We start from the raw sequence: 19,996 nt of genomic DNA on the forward strand, positions 1-19,996 counted from the left end.
TAATCAAGTCACTTTAGCACAGGGGTCTCCAACCTTGGTAACTTTAAGACTTGTGGACTTCAATTCCCAGAATTCTTCAGCCAGCTGGCTGAGGAATTTTGGGAACTGAAGTCCACAAGTCTTAAAGTTGCCAAGGTTGGAGACCCCTGCTCTAGCAAACATCTGGGAATAAGCTAGGAATCAAGAGGGATTGATGCTGGCTAGCAAATGTAATAGGGTGGGATTAAACTCCTAAAATTGTATCCCCCCCCCTCAGATATCTATCTTGATGGCTATGAATGAGGTCCTTTGCATGGTGATATTTAAGGAGTACACAGCATACTTTGGCTATAGAGTAGTAAAGAAGTCACAGTACAATTTTGATTTAGAAGCAAGAACAAAGAACACATACTTTCAGAAGGAAAAGATAAAACAGACTCTAAAGACCAGGTGTTTTTTTTCTTCCTTCTATTCTTCACCAGTCTCTTGCAATTTATTTTTCTGTGAAACAATGACTGGTTTTAAAATGAATATTTTTGTATTACATTCCAGAACTTAAAATGATCAGCAAACATATAAAAATCAGGAATCAAGAAATGCCCAGACAAAAATGCATCGATAGCAAGATTTCTTCTTCGAGCAAAGTAACAATCTATTGGCCTAAAAAAGGGAACCTATTGCATACCATTAGAAAAAAGGAGTTATGTATCTATGAAATGACATCTGCATGATATATATCTGTTCTGCAATCAACAGGTGGAAATAAGTTGCCAATAGAAGATTAGTACTGTGCAAAACCTTTTGAGCTGAAAATGACTATTCCAATTTAACCAGGAATATTCTGACATTGTTCCAGATATGTTCTGCATCTATGGTTTAAGATCCAAATGTGGCTTTTAAAAAAAAAACTTGGAACATTCGAGAATGCTTATAATTGTATCAGGGCATTTTCAGCATATCAAAACAATCATTTTTAATTTGAAATGTTTCCAATTATAAATGCTTTGCCTACCCCCCCTATAAGATTCTGTACACCATTTACAATTCACATTATTGACATACCCTGTGGCTTTCGAAAATGAACAAAAAAAATTACGGAATTCAAATATGGAGCAGAAATTATTCCAGGTCATATAATAGCCTACTTCCTCATCATGTTTAGGTGATATATCAACAAAAATAATTTAAGGAGGAAAAAAAAAGAGGATTGGGCTTTTTTTAAGATAGTATGATCTACTCTTCTAAATATACACATACATAAACAAAGGCCTTTGAAGAAATAATTCTTTTTTATTGATGACTTTAGTTATTTAATAAAATACAGACTTTATGCTAAAGCAATCCTATTTCACTTTATGGCAATTATAGTCTTTCAAAGGGGCAAAATATTCCTGTGCGTAAAAGCAATTTTGCTTGCAGTAATTTGACTTCTTTTGCATAAGGAAAAAGAATCCATCTCTGTCTCAAATCCCTTGTGAAGCTCCTCCAATTTAAATTCTTCAAATTTTACGTTTTTTCCACTCTGGCTTGTCATCTGTTTCATCTTCATCAGATTCTACTTCTGCAAAAACTGTCTTTGGCTGGGTTCTAAAAAAGCATTAAAGAACAATAATGATTAAACAAGAGCTCTGCAGAAGTGTTCAGGTTTGCTCTTAAAATGAGAAAAAAAACTTCCTCCCAAATAAATATTCCATCATTCCTTTACTGATTGATTAAGAAAATTTCTGCTCACATCTACCAAAATCTGATTTTTACCTGGATTATAACTAAGGGGATGTATAAAAACATACATCAAAACCAGAGGTGGGTTTCACCGGGTTCTGACCAGTTCTGGAGAACCGGTAGCGGAAATTTTGAGTAGTTCTGAGAACCGGTAGTAAAAATTCTGACTGGCCCCGCCCCCATCCCAAGTTCCAGCTGATTGGGAGGAAATGGGGGATTTTACAGTAACCTTCCCCTGGAGTGGGGTGGGAATGGAGATTTTACAGTATCCTTCCCCTGCCACGCCCACCAAGCCGTGCCACGCCCACCAAGCCACACCCACAGAACCGGTAGTAAAAAAAATTGAAACTCACCACTGATCAAAACATGTACATACCTCACAACATTTATTAATGTATTTCTGGGATCTTGAATTTTGGCAACTGATAGAAAAAAGTAGATCTTACCACCGGGCTTATACAAGTAGAAAATCTCCCCTCTAGATGAATGTTTGCACACTATTCTAATAACTATTTTCGTATGAACATAAACTGAATCCAACTGAAAAACTCAAGACACTGAAACCCGATCAAGATGTCATTGCATATAACACAAAGTTTACATCTCACTAGATACAAACTACAGATGTTCTTGATTCCAGAGACATTTTCCATTTTACTCAATACTTTACCTATAGCTTATTTATTATTAGTCAAGAAAGTTCAAACAGCGTTGATATAACTGTAATAATTTATTAAAGATTGTTCTGACCCAGCTCCCCAAACATGACAAACCCTCTGTAGTTGAAGCAATGATTCCTTTATTAGGAGCGCCAGCAGCCCCAGCAAAAAGTTTCTCTTTCACCTCAGGCTAAGAAGTCTGTCTGGCAGGGGAGATGAATAGTTGTCTGCCACACCTAGTCATCTCCGCTCCCTGTCTTTTATCCCCAGATCTAGAGTGGGGCTCCACTAGCAGCGGTGGCTCTTCCTTCCCAAGGATCAACCCACAGATTTCCGCTGTTCTCCTCTCCTCTGCCTTCTGCGCATCCACAGGTCAGGCACTGGACCCAGCTGTTCCTCCTCTTCCTCATCAGCCACCTCCAGATCTGGGGGCTGTTGACTCTCTATCTGAGGGCTGACGGATGTCCCAGGCTCTGCCTCTATCTCTCACTGCCAGCTCTTCCCCCTCGGAGCTCTCAGGTTGCCTTGATGCTGACCCTGACTCCCATGCCTCCTCATCTGATTCGGCTGCTGGAGGGGCCGATGGCCGACAGCCCACAACAACAATGAAATCAATTACTTTTTAGATATATTTCAAATTATAGTCTGAAAAAATCTTTGTTATTTTAGCTTACTAATCAGATTCTTCAAAATTCAAATCGTGTTTATTCTTGTAAAAGGCCTACATCAATGGTTCTCAATCTGTGGTCCGCAGACCCCTGGGGGCCATGATATTGTCCCAGAGGGTCTATGAAGGGTTGAAGAAATGTTATGATTTAAACCTTGAGTTAAGTCTTGGTGAACTGTGGCCAGGGTATGTGGCCACAAAAGGTATTTAAAGGGTGATGAAGAAAAGGTTGAGACCACTGATCTATGTCTGTCTGATCTGTATACTGTCTTGAACTGCCATTTTTATGCCCCTTACATCAACAAGCTCTAAGCCTATGGAAAAGGCTAAAAAATTCCTTATAAATTATAAAATCCCTTATAAAATCCCTTATGAATAAGTATAAAAATACTTATTTTTAATGTATGTATTTAGATTTATGTTATTTAGCTAAAGAGAAAAATAATTCATGAGAAGAATGGATGTATAATATATTTAATCCAATTCAGATGAGCTCTGATTTCAGTATTAGATGGCTCTGATCCTAACTCGCCTTCTCTAATTCCATCTTGTGCTTTTTCCTTTTTCTAACTTCTTTTCCATCGTCACCATCCCCTGCCTTCTTCTTCTTCTCTTTTAATAGGGCTTCACTCAAGATAATCATCGTTCCTATCACCCATCTCCTCCCACTTATGACTGTATGACTGTAACTTGTTGCTTGTATCCTTACGATTTATATTGTTTCCTAGTATTTGATTGCTTATTTGTACCCTATGACTATCATTAAGTGTTGTGCCTTATGATTCTTAACGAATGTATCTTTTCTTTTTATATACACTGAGAGCGTATGCACCAAAGACAAATTCCTTGTGTGTCCAATCACAATTGGCCAATAAGGAATTCTATTCTATTCTATTCTATTCTATTCTATTCTATTCTATTCTATTCTATTCTATTCTATTCTATTCTATTCTATTCTATTCTATTCTATTCTATTCTATTCTATTTATATCAAGACATTTTAGTACAACTTACTGATACTGTTACAATTTTCAGTAAAAGTTAAACTATTGAAAAAAATGGGAGAATGTATTTTTAAATATATATTTTCTTATATTCAACTTCACCAGAGTTTAAGGCATATTGTCCAATCCATGCTTTTTAAAATTTACTTACTTGGAATATGCTGGAGCAACCCAGTAGGGACTTTCTTCTGCTTCTTTTGCATGCCGCAAAATAGCTTCTCGGGGATTGCTATCATCAGTTTTATCCAGTGCAATATTCTTCACTATGTATGACGACAGAGTACCTCCATGAGTTCCAACACGACCACCACGGCCTAATAAGAACAAAGAATAAACAGTTGTGAAAAATGTAAGAGCAAATAGGACAAACATTAAGCAAATATCTATCTATACATATCGATATAAAAAAGTGAATATTCTAGTACAGGGGTGTCAAACCTGCAGGGTCACATTGTCATCACGTGATATATCGCAACTTTCCCCCTTCGCTAAAATATGGGTGGGCGTCGCCAACGTGTGACGCATCCAACCCGTGAGTTTGACACCCCTGTTCTAGTACATCAGCGTTTTCAAACTTTTATAGTTTATAGTTTATGCTTGCTTTTATCAAGTTGATTTGATCTTCCACAATAAAAGTCATTATCCCTCTCAACCCTTCTTTGATTAGATTGCACCTAGAATATACTGTCTAGTTCTAGCACTCCATTTTAGGAAGGATATGGATAAACTAATTCAGGAACATGGAAAGAAAAACGTATAAGGAATCTGTGGAGAAATTGGGCGTATTTAGTGTGGAGAATAGACATTATAATTTTAAATTTTAAGAGAAGCATAGTAGCTGCATTCAAGAATAAGACTGTCATGTAGAAAATTCCAGTGTTGTAACTATAATAAGAATATTATTTATCACAGAAATAAAATATATTTTATCAATCTGTTGCTACTTGTCAGTTGCTCCAAGACTTTTAGACACACAGTGCCATATACATGAATTAAATAAATAAACTAGATGGGACAAAGCTGTTCAGAATTTTTTTTAAGAAGACAAGACTAGAAACAATGGGATTAAATTAGAACATGAATGAGAACAGATGATCTTCAGGAAAAATTCCACAACATTAATAACTATGCCATAACAGAGTACACTGCTTTACAAGATAGTAGACTCTCTTTTTGCAATAGATGTTTAAATAAAGATTGGATGGACATATGTCCAGGGTGCTTTAGTAATTGGGTTTTGCATGAGAGAGAGCTGGATTAGATAATCTCCCAGGTACTTAGAATAACAGATTGGAAGGGACCTTGGAGGTCTTCTAGTCCAACCCCCTGCCCAGGCAGGAAACCGTACACCACTTCAAATGGTTATCCAACATCTTCTTAAAAATTTCCAGTGTTGGAGCATACACAACTTCTGGAGGCAAATAAGTTCCACTTATTAATTGTTCTAACTGTCAGGAAATTTCTCCTTAGTTCTAAGTTGCTTCTCTCCTTGATTAGTTTCCACCCGTTGCTTCTTATCCTACCCTCAGGTACTGGGAGGTATATGATTGTATAAAATAAATATCTAATGGCTTTTGCAGTATTTTGCTGGCAGCGGATTTCAAAAATCTGATTACCTGGTCCTGCTACTGGAGGTTCTGGTTTGTGAGATTTCACAGGATCCATTCTGTCCTTTTCCAGCTGTTTTCTTGTACTTCGCTGGCGTGGTTCACGAAACATTGGAAGTGCATGAGCTTCATGAGGATAAAAAGGAAAACGTCATATTTAAAAGCAAAGATCTTCAAATGTTACACAATGTCCATCACTTTGTTTTGCCATCTACATTTGTGAAGTGAAAATCTTGAACTAGGCAGATAGTCTAGACCGGGGTGGGCAAATGTGGCTCTTTTGCAACCTGTGGACTTCATTTCCCAGAATTCCTGAGACAGCTTGGCTGTCTCAGGAATTCTGGGAGTTAAAGTCCACAGGTTGTAAAAGAGCCACATTTGCCCACCCCTGGTCTAGACATAGAATATTCAGTTGACTAGCCGGGATTAAGCAAGGCATAATGTCTAGGCATGGGACTAGTGTAGGATACCTCCAGTGTTGAGGGAATGACTTTGTACAGTATAAATTACTAAGTATAATCTTGCTCTGAGAGTGCAGAAAATATTCTTAAGAAGTTAACCTAAATTGTAATTTTAAGGGAACCTCTCTCAGAAATAACAGAATAACAGATCTGGAAGGGACTTTGGAGATCTTCTAGTCCAGGGGTCCTCAATCCCCAGGCCACTACTAGGCCGTGGCCTATTCGGAATTGGACTGTGTGAATGGCTGGCTGGAGCGCATGCGCATGCACTGCTCAACTTGTGTGAGTGGCAGGCCGGCAGGTTAGGCCAAGCTGCAAAGGTTGGGGACTGCTGTTCTAGTCCAAATTTTGGACTAGACCTTCTAGTCCAAACCTCTTCACAAACTTTATATTAGTAAAAGTTAGAAAAGCCAGCGTAACATAGTGGTTACCAACAGCAAATTATAAACTGAGGGTCTTTGTACCTTAGCCACAAAGCCCATCAAGGACTTTGGGCCAGTCACTTTCTCTCAGCTCTAGGAAGAAGGCAACAGCATAAAAACACTTCCAAAAATGGCAAGAAAAATCCAGGGGCTTGTCCAGGGAGCTGCTAAAAGTCAAAATGGACTTGAGCACCAACAAAACAAAAAAACCCCACTTCACCCCTTCAAAATATTAAAAAAGAGGATTTTTGTTCCATATTTCACCCGCATGCAAATAGGAGAGAAAAACAAAAGTATTTTCAAATTAGGGAAAGGTTTGGTGATAGCAGTAAAACCAATACATTCCTCAAAGAACTTCCAACTTTATTGTGATTATGCTCTAGCTTGGAAGAAAAAAAGACACAAACAAGGGAAGGATAGTTATCCGAGTTTGAGGATTTTACACCCAACGCATGCCATAGCAATAAGCTACTGTTGCAAGCAAACCCCCAGAAGTGGAAGGAAGAGAGGAATCCCTTCTCTGAGCCAGCCTTTTTCAGAAAAAGCAATTTGTCTTAATTTAAGGCAGCATCCTTAAGGCAGCATCCAGAAGGGAAAATACTATATCTTTAAAGGATCTGCAAAACTGGAATACCATATATGGTCTCCACTGTTTGCAAAATATAGTAAAGTATTCCAGCCAGTAGCCAGCCCTAAAATTCGAGCTAAAGGTTTTGCAGAAGATTCTATTTTCTGATCTATGTATTGAGCAATACATAGTAGTGGTACATGTGGCTCAGCGGTGGGTTGCCCCCGGTTCGGACCAGTTTGCAAGAACCGGTAGTAAAACTGGCGGGAGGCTCCACCCACTGACCCGGACGTCATCATAGGTGATCTGTGCATGTGCAGAAGAGCGCGCGCGGGCACGATGCGAACCGGCAGTAAAGGTAAATAGAATCCACCCCTGATGTGGCTGAATAAAGGTACCCACTTCCCTCTCCTCCGCCAAACAGCTGATAAGCAACTTTAGTTCATTTTAAAAAAGCTTTTGTAACCCTTTGTATTAGAGCAGGGGTGTCAAACCCAAGGCCAGGGGCCGAATCTGGCATGTGAGGTGCTTAGATCTGGCCCGCGGGGCCACCCTGGAAACAGTGAAGAATTGGCCTGCAGTGCCTCTGCCAGCGAATGCGGCCCTCCCTAGGTCCATTTTCGTTGGCAGAGGGTTGGAGGAGCCTGTAGCAGCTGAAAATGGAGCTCAGGAGCCCATTTTCGCTGGCAGAGCACTCAGGTCACCACAGGCACCCCCAACACGAGTAGCATTGAGCTGGCCACACCCACCCTGGTCACGCGCACCCTGGCCCCCCGAGGTCAAACACAACCCTGATGCAGCCCTCAATGAAATTGAGTTTGACACCCCTGTATTAGGGTCTTAATACATTATGATAAAAATTCTATACTTATTAAGGATTCAAAAGGAACCTACGTGTTATAATATAATCTTGTGTGAGAGTCTCTGCTTGTCTTTCTTTTCTTTTAGTCTTCACAACGCACAGCTTTGCTCCCCTAGGGATGATAAAGAATAAAAAAAGATTATTATAAATGCCATAAAAAAGAAGGAACATTTTATCATACATGGCAAAATTACTCTCAAAAGTATTGGAAGAAAGACATCCAAATATTTAGAAAAGTCCTAAAAATAAAATTTGAACTGAAACCACAAATAGTCTAATTAGGTATAATTCCAGAAATCATAAATGAAAAAATATCACACAGAGCTGTGGTGAAAGCTGCAAGAACAAATTTGGCACAATGTTGGAGAAGATGAACGATCAAAATTGGAAAACATGCAGCAAGAGCAAAATTGACAGTATATATCCATAAGAGAAGTCTAACTGTAAGGAACAAAATTAATGTGGATTTAAAAAATCATTATGTTAGACATGCCAGATTGAGAATATGGAATAGATAGAAACCCAATTTGTACCTCAAACACTATGGTGTGCTTTTAGCACAAGAAGCACTTTGTCGACAAGACATAATAGGCAAACACAAATGGCTAATTTATTATGAGATACTACAATTTTGTCAGGGTGAATATAAAATAAAATTAAGAGAAAAACTGATGGCAGAGCGATAGTTATCAATGATCCTCTTATTTAGTTATTAGAAAGATTTAAAGTAGACAAAAGAGTTGTATACTTTTGATTATTGTAAGACTCAGTTTGAAATAGAATTGTATACAAAGGTGGCATAGTTAGTGTATAAACTTTTACTGAAACTTGAAATAGAAGAACAAGTAAAAGAGTCTATGAGAAACCGGGTTAAAGATCCATTCATACTGATGGATCAGCGGGAAAATATGGGTTTAAAATTATTGAAATTTACACTAGGTTATAATAAAATTTATAAGACGATGTGTAATTGATATATGTCATCAAAGAAATTGTCTAGAATATATAAATTTACATTAGAAATATGAACAACAAGAAGGGACCTTTTTCATGTTTGGTAGACATATAAAGAGAGGGACGTGGTGTCGATCAAAAGGTCGGCAGTTCAGCAGTTCGAATCCCTAGTCCCGCGTAACAGAGTGAACTCCCGTTACTTAACCCAGCTTCTGCCAACCTAGCAGTTTGAAAGCACGTAAAAAATGCAAGTAGAAAAATAGGGACCACCTTTGGTGGAAAGGTAACAGCGTTCCGTGTGCCTTTGGTGTTGTGTCATGTTGGCCACATGATCACGGAAACGTCTTCGGACAGCGCTGGTTCTTCGGCTTTGAAACGGAGATGAGCACCGCCCCCTAGAGTCGGGAACGACTAGCATATATGTGCAAGGGGAACCTTTACCTTTACCTTTAGACATATAAAAAGCTAGGAAATTCTGGATTTACATATGCTCACTGATTCAGAGAGTTTTACAGATTAATATACAATTGAGACCAGAGATTCTTCTTTTGGGATTGTTAAACAAACAGTTGGGGGGAAAAGCCATGGAATTGTACATGATAACTGCAGCAAGATTATTGTATGCACAAAAATGGAAAGAGAGGGTACTACTCATAATAGAGAAATGGTTGCTAAAGATGATGGAACTTGCTGAGATATCTAAATTGACTTCTTTTATCAAAGAAAAGGCAGTATTTACATTTATTATTGACTGGTAAACTCTTGTGGACTTTTTGCATTAAAATATGATTTCTGAATAGACAAAATAGATTATAGAAAGAAGAGAGTTATGTTGTAACCATAAAATAAGAGATAAAACTTATAGTTGTCTTTGCAACTGTAAGATAGGAAGCTATTTCTTTGTATGTTTTTTCCCTTTCCTTTCTTTTGTAATTTTCTATTACCTTTTTCTTTCTTGCACTTTTAGCTTTCTCTTTGATTTCTTTCTTTTTCTTTTCTTTTTCCTACTTCAGATTAGTTTGTATTTTTTTAATAATTGGCTGGTTTTTTTAAAAAAAAACTTTAATAAAATAAATCTCCCCACCCCAGGAAGGAGGCAATGGCAAACCACTTCCCAAAAATCTTGCCAAGACTACTTAATTCCAGATTGCTTCTCTCTTCGCTTAGTTTCCAATCAATTTATCTATGTGATCACTAGAAGTCAACAATGACTTGATGGCATGTAATCAATCAAAGATTATCGATGGATTTATGCATGTCTGTCTATGGAAATTCTCAGTCATCCAGGTCAACAGTGCTTTTTCAAGAGGGAACTGGAGTTTCTTGTTTTTCTTTGAAGACATTTTGCTTCTCATCCATGAAGCTTCTTTAGTTCTGACTGAATGGTAGGGGAATGGGAGGATTTATATTCCTTGCAGACATCTGGTCATTTGTATTGTTTTAGAGAGTTGTTGAGGCCACTTGGAGGTTTGTCTCGGTCCTCCGGGTCACCTGAGTAGTGCAAATGGGTGTGGTGCCTTCTTGAATTTCATTTCATTTCATTTATTTCATTTCATTTCATTTATTCGAATTTCTATACCGCCCTTCTCCTTTCGGACTCAGGGCGGTGAACAGCCAGATAAAAAACATCTATACAAACATCACAGTTAAAATAAAGTTAAAATAATTTATAAATTTGGCTCATAATTTAAAACTTGTCAATTAAAATAAATATTTAAAATTTTTAAAATTTTAAAACTAACCCTAATTGTCGAACTAATTGCCAAAAGGACTGTATTGTAGACTGGAGATCAGTGGTGAGCTGCTCCTGGTTCTGACTGGTTCTTTAGAACTGATAGTAAAAACGGCGGGAGGCTCCGCCCACCTGCCCGGACGTCATAATTGACGATCTGTGCATGCGCAGAAGCGCACGCTCCTGTTGCGAACCGGTAATAAAGATAAGTAGAACCCACCCCTGCTGGAGATAGATAACATCATATCCCCCCCCCTCTGTTGAAAGAGGGCTGTTCAATTTTGACATAGACGGCCTCTTTGACCTCTCTTTTAAACCAGTGTCCTTTCTGTCCAAAATGTTGACTTTGCTGAAAAGAGTGGCCTTTGTCTTTTAAATGCAGATGGACTGCTGAATTTTGTCCTGACGGGTTTGTTCTCCTATGTTATGCCATGTGTTTATTCAGCAGCCCATCAACATTTAAAAGACAAAGGCGAAGCGAAACATTTTCAAAGAAAAACAAGGAAGTCCAGTTGCCTCTTGAAAAAGCACCTTTGGAACATTTGTGCATGAACTTAACCTGATTTCAGTGGTTGGGTCAAAATGATGGTGGTTTGCACCATCTTAGAGACTTAGCAAGAGACCCAGCTTGGTATAGTGGTTAAGGCATCAGGGTAAAACACAGGAGATGGTGAGTTCTGCTCTCACCTTAGGCATAAGACTAGCATAATCACTTTGGGCCAATCCCTCTTTCAGCCTAGAAAGGAAGCAATGACAAACTATTTCTGAAAACGTGATAAGAAAACTGCAAGGACTTGTCCAGGTGGTCGTCAGGAATTAAGACCCCCTTGAAGGCACCAAAAATAAAGGACAGTTTATTTCCTTATTTAACAGATTTATCGGTCATGCCGATTTCAACTGAAAAGTTGGGACTGTTTGCAAAGTATACATAATGAGAATTAGGATTTCTACACTTTTTCCAGTTGTGTGTCCAGAAACAGAAATGACAGAAATTGGCTATGGTTAGTTGAGTCATCTGGACCAATGAACAGTGGTAATAATGACCACAGCTAGTTTCAAAGAAAGTCAGCTTCCATCTGTAATTAGTGAAGCTGGCTTGTTTAGATTAATCATAATTTTAGGTCTTTCTATAGTTTATAGTTTCTCAAAAGCAAAAAGTGAATGCCTCTGAAGTTCCTCTCCTTGGCTAAGCTAGGTGGAACAAAACCAAAAATCTGTGATTTTAATGATTTAAGTAAAAACATTCTACCAAGAGTAGCCGGAATGTGGCCTTTTGCTGACACAGAATTTGCCTAACAAGTTCAGGAACCAATTAGGGTATTTTGGAAGTTGAAGTCCACACATAAAGTTGTTGAAGTTAAGAAAGACTGCTCTAGGGCAGTGTTTCACAACCTTGGCCCTTTGAAGATGAGTGGAGTTCAACTCCCAGAATTCCCTAGCCAGCAAAGCAAAGCCGGCTGGGGAATTCTGGGAGTTGAAGGCCGCCCATCTTCAAAGGGACAAAGTTGAGAAACACTGCTCTAGGAGATGCCCTGGGTCACATTATAATCAGATATAAAAGTATATACTTTTATATCTTAGAGCTAAGATGGGGACTTCCCCCAAGACCCCATCTTAGCTCTAAGAGTCCCTGGCATTGCAAAGGCTTGAGAGGTGGTGCCAGGTTTACTGACCAAATAGCTTTCTGAGTTGCAGAGTTTTAAACAATGGTCTATTTGTGAAGAGCTAGATTGTCAAAACAGCCTTTCCTAATGTGATATCCTCCTTGCCTATGCAAGGGTTGATAGCGCCGTACTGAACACGCCTGGGGAAAATCAGACAAACATCAACAAGTCTATTACTTATATTTCCTATGTTGTAGCACAGAGAGAGGGCTGCTCAGGGAACATAGAACATAGAATAACAGGGTTGGAAGGGACCTTGGAGATCTTCTAGTCCAACCTCCTGCTCAGGCAGGAAACCCTATACCATTCCAGACAGATGGTTGTCCAATCTTTCCTTAAAAACTGCCAGAGATGGAGTGTCCACAACTTCTGGAGGCAAGCTGTTTCACTGATTAACTTGTTCTCACTGACAGGAAATTTCCCCTTAGTTTTAGGTTGGATCTCTCATTAACGGTAATTTTGAACAGTTGCGGAACGAATGGACATAAACCAAGGATTACCGGGATATGTCTTGTGTGCTTTTTCTTTCAGCCTTCTTCTTTTATAATTTGTGCATTAAATATCTCAGAAATGAGAAAAGGCTTAGCAACTTGATTCTAAAAAAACATCCAACTTCATGGCTTTTATTTCTGAATTGGCAAGAAACATTAGTTTCTTATTTTCATTTTTTTTTTCAAACCAAGAATAGAATATAGAATATAGAATAAAATTAATAGAATAGAATAGAACAGAACAGAATAGAACTGGGAGGGACCTTGGAGGCCTTCTAGTCCAACCCCCTGCTTAGGGAGGAAACCCTATAGCAGGGTGTCAAACTCAAGGTGCTTAGAACTAGCCCGTGGGGTCGCCCTAGAAACAGTGAAGGACTGGCCTGTGGTGTCTCTGCCAGTGAAAACGGAGCTTGGGAGCGCCGTGTGTGCCCCACCCGAGCTCCATTTTCAGCTGTGATGGCCTCCTGCAACCTTTTGCCAGTGGCAGAGGTTTTTACTGGCAGAGAGCTTGGGCCGCCACAGGCACTCCTGACACGAGTGACGTTGAGCTGGCCACACCCAACCTGGCCACATACCCAGCCTCCCAAGGTCAAACACAACCCTGATATGGCCCTCAATGAAATCGAGTTTGACACCACTGCCCTATACTGTTGTGATCGCGGCGGCCCGGCAACAGGGACGTTGCTGGCGGATTAGCTAGAAGGGAGTGGCTGACGCGCACGGGAGTTTTACTGGGTTCCTATTGGTTAGCTCGTTGACAGCTCGGGGTATAAAAGAGCTGTCAGTTACCAGAAGTTTGTTCTATTCCGTTCCGTTCCTGTTGTTGCTGTTATTAAATGTGAATAAAACCTTCGTTCATGCCGCTCTCGCCTCCTTAATGTCTCAGCTGCCAATGGAACATATACCATTTCAGACAAATGGAAGTAGGATCAAAAAGTTGGAATGATTGTGCCATTGAAAACTTGCCCCTTTTACATGTGATGCATGAATGCAAATAAATTGGGGCTTCAATCTGTAAGTTAGGGTGGCCATCTTGACCACTCCCCCCCTCACGTAGAAATCTGGAAAATGATAAGGCTGTCAGGAACTAAGATTTTCAACTTAATGATGGGTTAAAATAAATCATCTTAATACACAAAATCATCCAATTTTTCTTAAAACATTCCACCCTTTCACTTACAGAATCACGTATGTGGGAAGTTGTTTTATATTTGTTCCCACAGTTATGAGTCTAATTACCCCATAAGCATTTTTTTTTTTTAATTTTGAGATGGACATTTACATTTTATCCTGTAAAAAGCCCTTTTCTACCCTCTGGAAAATAAAAGTGCTATAAAATATTTCCGCAATGGTTAGAATACTACAAAATGACAGCAAGATGTTCAAATGTCCAAATTCAATAATGATAGAAAATTTTAAATTACATTTTTTAAAAAAAAAAAAAAGATCATCTATTTGACATTTTTCATTTTCACATTGACTTTTTGTTGTAACATTAATGAGCAGGGGCTGCAAAAACTGTGGGACAGACCAGAAATCTGTTTTTATTTCTTTACTTTCTGAGTAAAGAGCTCAGCTGCATAAATATATTACACAAATGCATGTTGAAAAAAAACTACCTGGGAATCAGGCTTTTACCAATTCAGAGACAATCTCTTGGGTGCAGCCTTTGCTGCTTGCGCAACAAAAATAAAAATAAATTCCCATTAGTGCTGAAATTAAAAACAGTGGTTTTATTCTGGACAACAATAACTATACGTGATTTAATCTCAAAAACTAAGATTAAAACATAATCTTCTATTTTAGACATAATGGGAAATTCTTTTTTTATAAAGTTATCAGGCTCACAAGCACCAAAGTCAATTGGGGACAAGAACGCAGGGCCTGGACAGGATATTTAATTCCCAGTTTAATAAATCACCCAGCAGATAGAGTTGTTGTTTTTGGTACATTGCACTGGTGACACTTCTGCAATTTTTAGATGCAGCATTCCAGAAAAGTTAATACGGATAATGCTAAATTCCAATGTATTTTTGAATCACAAATTGTAAACCTTTTTTTTAAAAAAAAACAAACAAACCCGCAAACAGATTTCAACAGGATCTCACACTCTCTATCCATGAAATCAGATCACAATACAATAATTCCTGGGGCTTTTATAAAACCTGCAGGGACAGGAATTGTTCTGCTGGGCTCTGAGAAATGATACCATGCAAGGTGGATTAATGCATCGTACTGTAACATTTAAATTGTAATCTGAATTTTTATTGTGGCTTATTACCTTTGTTTTAAGATTTTAAACCAACAGGGGTCATAACATTTTCTTGACATATAAATGAGAAAAATAAATAAACTTACTACCTTTGACTTTTGAAGGGATCATAGTATACTTTTGCTAATCCATTTCCTGTTCCAACCATGATTTGGTTCAGTTTAGGATGCCACAGACACCGAACGACACTCTGTAAAGTGAGATGACAATGTAAATCAACAGAAGATCTGGACACACAGGTTTTCAATACCAATACAACAAACCTGGGTATTCTGCAGCCATTAAACCAGTCTGGCCTGCGGTGGAAGGCAATGGCAGGGGGCAGGGAGGCATCGGGGCAGGGAATGTCAGAATATTCATGAGTGGGAAGACATTGTAACAAGGTCAGCTAATGAATAGGCTTAGCAACTAAGTCAGCCAATTGGGAGCTGAGACAGACTGGAGCCAGGTCGTGTCTTAGTCTGCAGCTTCTGATTCTGTGCAGAGAAGAGAAACTGAAACCAGTGTGTGTTAAGTCTCTCTGCCCTACTGTGTGTGAACATGTCTACTGATCTGAGCTGAAGAATCAACTATTGGTATTGTAAATACTTTATGTGTTATTATGAATATAAAGAAGTTAATGAATTCAGCTGATTCAGTTATCTGTGTGTGCTTCTGGATTTGATTTTTGCAAGAAACCCTAATAGGGAGGCAGGGCAGCATCAGCAGCATGTGGGGCAGTAGTGGTCCTTCACAACAGTCCCAATTTCTCATGTGGCCCCTTGGAAAAATCAACTGCCCAGCCCTGCAATAAAAACTGCTGAAGTCTCCTTCAGCTCCAGTTGGAATTATTTCCATGAGGAAATCTTTACAACAAAAAATTCTCACTTCCATACCCCACTAATGAATATCAGCAAGCTGTGATACATTTCAGCTAGATATTTTCTCCAGTATGCAAGGGGGATTAGTCTGTAAAAGTAGGGTGATTCTTCAAATAGCCTAGTCCTGAACAGTTTAGGACCTTAATAACACAATGGCCACAACATGAAAATGGCTACCATTGCATAACCTTCAGCAAATGCCACAGGGAAATCTGGCCATAGTGATTTGCACGTACTTTCACCCTGCATTTGGCACCCTTCATTCTGTGCCCTCAACAGAGACAGCCACCTACAAAGCATGAGTCCTATAAGACTATATGGAAAGATAGAAAATATAGCCTCAAAGGTGCTTTTTTCAAGAGGCAACTGGACTTTCTGTTTTTTCTTTGACGACGTTTCACTTCTCACCCAGGAAACTTCCAGTTGCCTCTTGAAAAAGCACCTTTAGGACAACCATGATCTGGATAACTGAGAATCTCCATAGACATAGACAGTGGTGGGATTCAGCCAGTTCGCACCACTTCGGGAGAACCGGTTGTTAACTTTCTGAGCAGTTTGGCAAACTGGTCATTGGAAGAAATCATTAGGGCAGAAAACCGGTTGTTAAATTACTTGAATCCCACCACTGGACATAGAGAATATAGATTTAGATATCAGGTTCATTTGTATCTGGGCTTTTAACAGTGCAGAATTTCCTCTTAACAGTGAAGACAGAATTGGTCAGTTTACTAGATGTATTTCTAGTAATAGATGTATTTCTGCTTGATTCTATTATGCATGTGTTTTTGTAAGTACGAATGGGCATATTTCCTTGTGTTCCTTTTCTTTATTGTATTTTATTTTTTTGCTATCTTGTGTTTCTAAATAGGGGAGAAGCCTTTTGCCCAAAGTGGGCATATTATTTATGAAAAGAAGGTTGAAGAGAGAAAAAATTACCCTTACATCTGAAATGATTGCTTCAGATTTGCTGTTTACTTTATTTATGTGCATTTAGATTTTAAATTTGCCACATTTCCTGGCTATGCACAACACAAATATGTTTTACTATACAAACTGTATAGCAAGCGTAAACAACAAAAAAGCTAACGATATCTTTATTGCATTCTTGCTATTTGTCTCTTTCTCATCCCTTCTACTTCTTTTAAACCATTGTTAATATTTATCAGGACACCCACTTTGGTGTAGTGGTTAAGGCATCAGGCTCAAAATTGGGAGACTGGGAATTTAGTCCCAACTTAGGTGCAAAGCCAGTCCTAAGACTGACCTTGGCCAGTCCCTCCCTCTCAACCCTAGGAAAGAAGCAATGGCAAGTCACTTCTGAAATCTTCCCAGGAAAACTGTAGGAAATTGTCTAAGTAGTCACCAGGAATCAAATGCTTACTTGAAGTATCCCACCCACTAAAAAGTATTCAACAATAGATTGTGTAAATAGATGTAAGACTAGTGCTTCTATATCATGTAGAAATGAAAACAATAGTGTAACCTATACAGTGGTACCTTAGTACTCATCATTAATAGATTCTGGGAGGTGCGATGAGTACCAAACAATTTTTTCCCATAAGGAATAATATAGTGAGTCACAAGGCAGTCAACACTGGCAGGTTCTAGCTTGTGCATTGAATACCAAACAAACAATGAGTACCGGGGCAAAATTTTAATGTCAAAATGTGTTGAGTACTAAATTTGATGAGTTTCAAAGCAATTGAGTACCAAGGTACCACTGTATGTCATCAATATTGCTTAATTCAGAATTCTCAATTAAAATCTCTGAATAAAAGACATCAACAGATGCTAGTAACAGAGCTACTTATCTTCTGAGATTTAAAAAAAAACTAAACTTTTCCTTGAGCTGGGCTCTCATTTATGTCTTTTTGTAAGGATGAATTAAATGCTTTGCTTTTTTCGTTATTATATTTTACAACAAAGCTCCAAATGAGACAGCTGTTGCTTATATTTCAACTGCACCCAAGAGACAATTAACTGAGTCAGAGTTGTTGCAAGTGCTATAATTAAAAGCCAGTTATAAGATTCGGAACACGTCTTCAATCAGATTTTGCTTCTTGCCCAAAGTCAACATACAGAGGCAATTTTGTGCATTTTGTTTTCACAAATCAGCACAAAATGTTGAGCGAACCCTTGCCCCTGCTTCTTAAGTTTGTGAACTTGAAAATTCTCATCTTTGACTAAAGGATTTGTGAAAAACATCATTGATATTTGAAGGTAAAATGTAAAACTTGGTAACTTTAGAAATCCAAATTTCTTTAAAAGCCTTTCACCATTATCTTTAGAGAGCGTAAAAGGTGATTCTTACATTTGAGGATAAATTTGCAAACTAAGATAATTGATTATGGGCTATCAACTTGGTGTCAACTGTTAGCCGGCCATATAAACCTTCTCCAAGATAATCTATCCTCAGCCTGGCTCTTCAGATTTCCCAGTAAGATACCCATCACCACAGCAATTAGATCCATTCATCTTACTTCTAGCAATTCTCTCCTTATCACTCCTTTCACATTTCCCAGCATTATGGACTTTATAAAGGAGCTGGTTCTTCACATAATAAATCCAAAATTTTATTATCTAAACCTGCTCACTTCTCCCTCAAGTGAGAATTCTGGATTGATTTGTTCTGCAATTCATTTATTTATTTTTCTCCCAAGATTCTTCTCCTACAAAGTTCAAAAGCAAAAATACTCCTTCTGTCTTGCGTCTTCAAATTCCATACAGCATGCAAAATTCTGATCTTGGTAGGCAAAGGCAGGTCACAGCATCTGAAAATATTTTCCAAGACTGTCATGTATACCCTAAGAAGTGCTAGTCTTCAGGATATTTCTTGACTCTACTTGCAGAAACAAATGAGTCCAGGAAAATCTGCAAGCATGAGTAAACAGCCTGTGCCTTTTGGGGGTGAGTGGCCCTACCCAAAGTATCTACTACGATTGGTGTTATTAGCATGTCATGCTGCCTCTTGATGAACAACTGCCCTGTTTTGACAGGAATTAAAACTTGTTTTGCCCCATAGCCTCCAAGCACCAATTCAGAACTTCTATGGCATCTCCGGCATAACCTGAAGTTGTAACCCAAGCAACATTAATATACTGATAACACCTCATCCTAAACTGATGGATGGAACATTGAGTCTTGAGGAAACTCCCAGTGGAACAAGGGCTCAGGTGTTTCTAAGCACCACCATCTGGGTAGGTAGGAGGAGAACCACTATAAAATAAAGCCAGTGACCAGCCAACTCTTGTAGGTACACTGGAAGGATTTTGTTGTCAATGGTATTGAGTGCTACCAAGAAATTTAATAAGTACAAAAGGGACCCACCAAACCATCTAGGTCTCAGTGTCACCCAACAGCATGACCAGTGTTGTTTCTGTCCCATGGCCAAGCTTGAATTTGATATTTTGGGGTTTTTTTCTAGGGCCCTCTATAGTTGGCTCCCCATTATTTTCTCAACAACCTTCCCCAAGAAGGACATTTGGAAACTGGATGAAAATGTTCAAGACAGGGAGCTTAATATCTTCCATGAACACAGTGTTATCTCCCAGAACCAGCTGCTCACCTGGCCACACGAAGGCATATATTTCTGATATATTTCTCTCTTGAGATTCAAGGATATATCAAGTCTGCTGGTGGCAGAAGTTAAGCCACAAAGCTTTCCACTTCCTCAGGCTCCACAAGCTCAACAAAATCACATATGACATCACCTCTTATACCACAGGGTCTAAAAGACGCCTAAACCCTAAACAGATAAGAACATCTTTATCTGTAAAACAACTTGCAAACTCATTTAGGCAGAGATGCAAGGTGGGAATCTTTGCATACAATAAGCAGGCTGTAGGATGCGTCACCACTCTTATCAGCACAGTGTAGGCTTGTACATAAGTATTACCAGTTGCTTCTTAAAAACAGATAAACAGAAGGAATTGATTTGCAAGTCTGCTAGCAACAGAAAATGATACTAACCCTAATCGGAAAATAACATATTTATAATAAGGATCAAACCAAGGTGACACATTAAATGTGCCTTCCTTCTGACATTGTGCTATTTTACTTCTAAAAGCCGTAG

General features: G+C 38.7%; 1 protein-coding gene across 1 annotated transcript in view; it reads right to left on the reverse strand.

Moving 5' to 3' along the window:
- Window positions 1–1,249: 1,249 nt before the first annotated feature.
- Window positions 1,250–19,996, reverse strand: part of WDR70 (WD repeat domain 70) — a 137,758-nt gene continuing 119,011 nt past the window's right edge. The window contains exons 14-18 of the mRNA XM_070935938.1: window positions 15,154–15,254; window positions 7,984–8,063; window positions 5,648–5,764; window positions 4,183–4,345; window positions 1,250–1,566 (exon numbers count right to left, since the gene is read on the reverse strand). Coding sequence (XP_070792039.1) covers window positions 1,479–1,566; window positions 4,183–4,345; window positions 5,648–5,764; window positions 7,984–8,063; window positions 15,154–15,254 — 549 coding nt within the window. The 3' untranslated portion in view covers window positions 1,250–1,478. The remainder of the gene's footprint in view (window positions 1,567–4,182; window positions 4,346–5,647; window positions 5,765–7,983; window positions 8,064–15,153; window positions 15,255–19,996) is intronic.

This window comes from Pituophis catenifer, unplaced genomic scaffold, assembly GCF_029215685.1.
Source record: "Pituophis catenifer annectens isolate HBS135680 unplaced genomic scaffold, rPitCat1.0.hap2 SCAF_2, whole genome shotgun sequence".
Lineage (NCBI taxonomy): Eukaryota > Metazoa > Chordata > Lepidosauria > Squamata > Colubridae > Pituophis > Pituophis catenifer.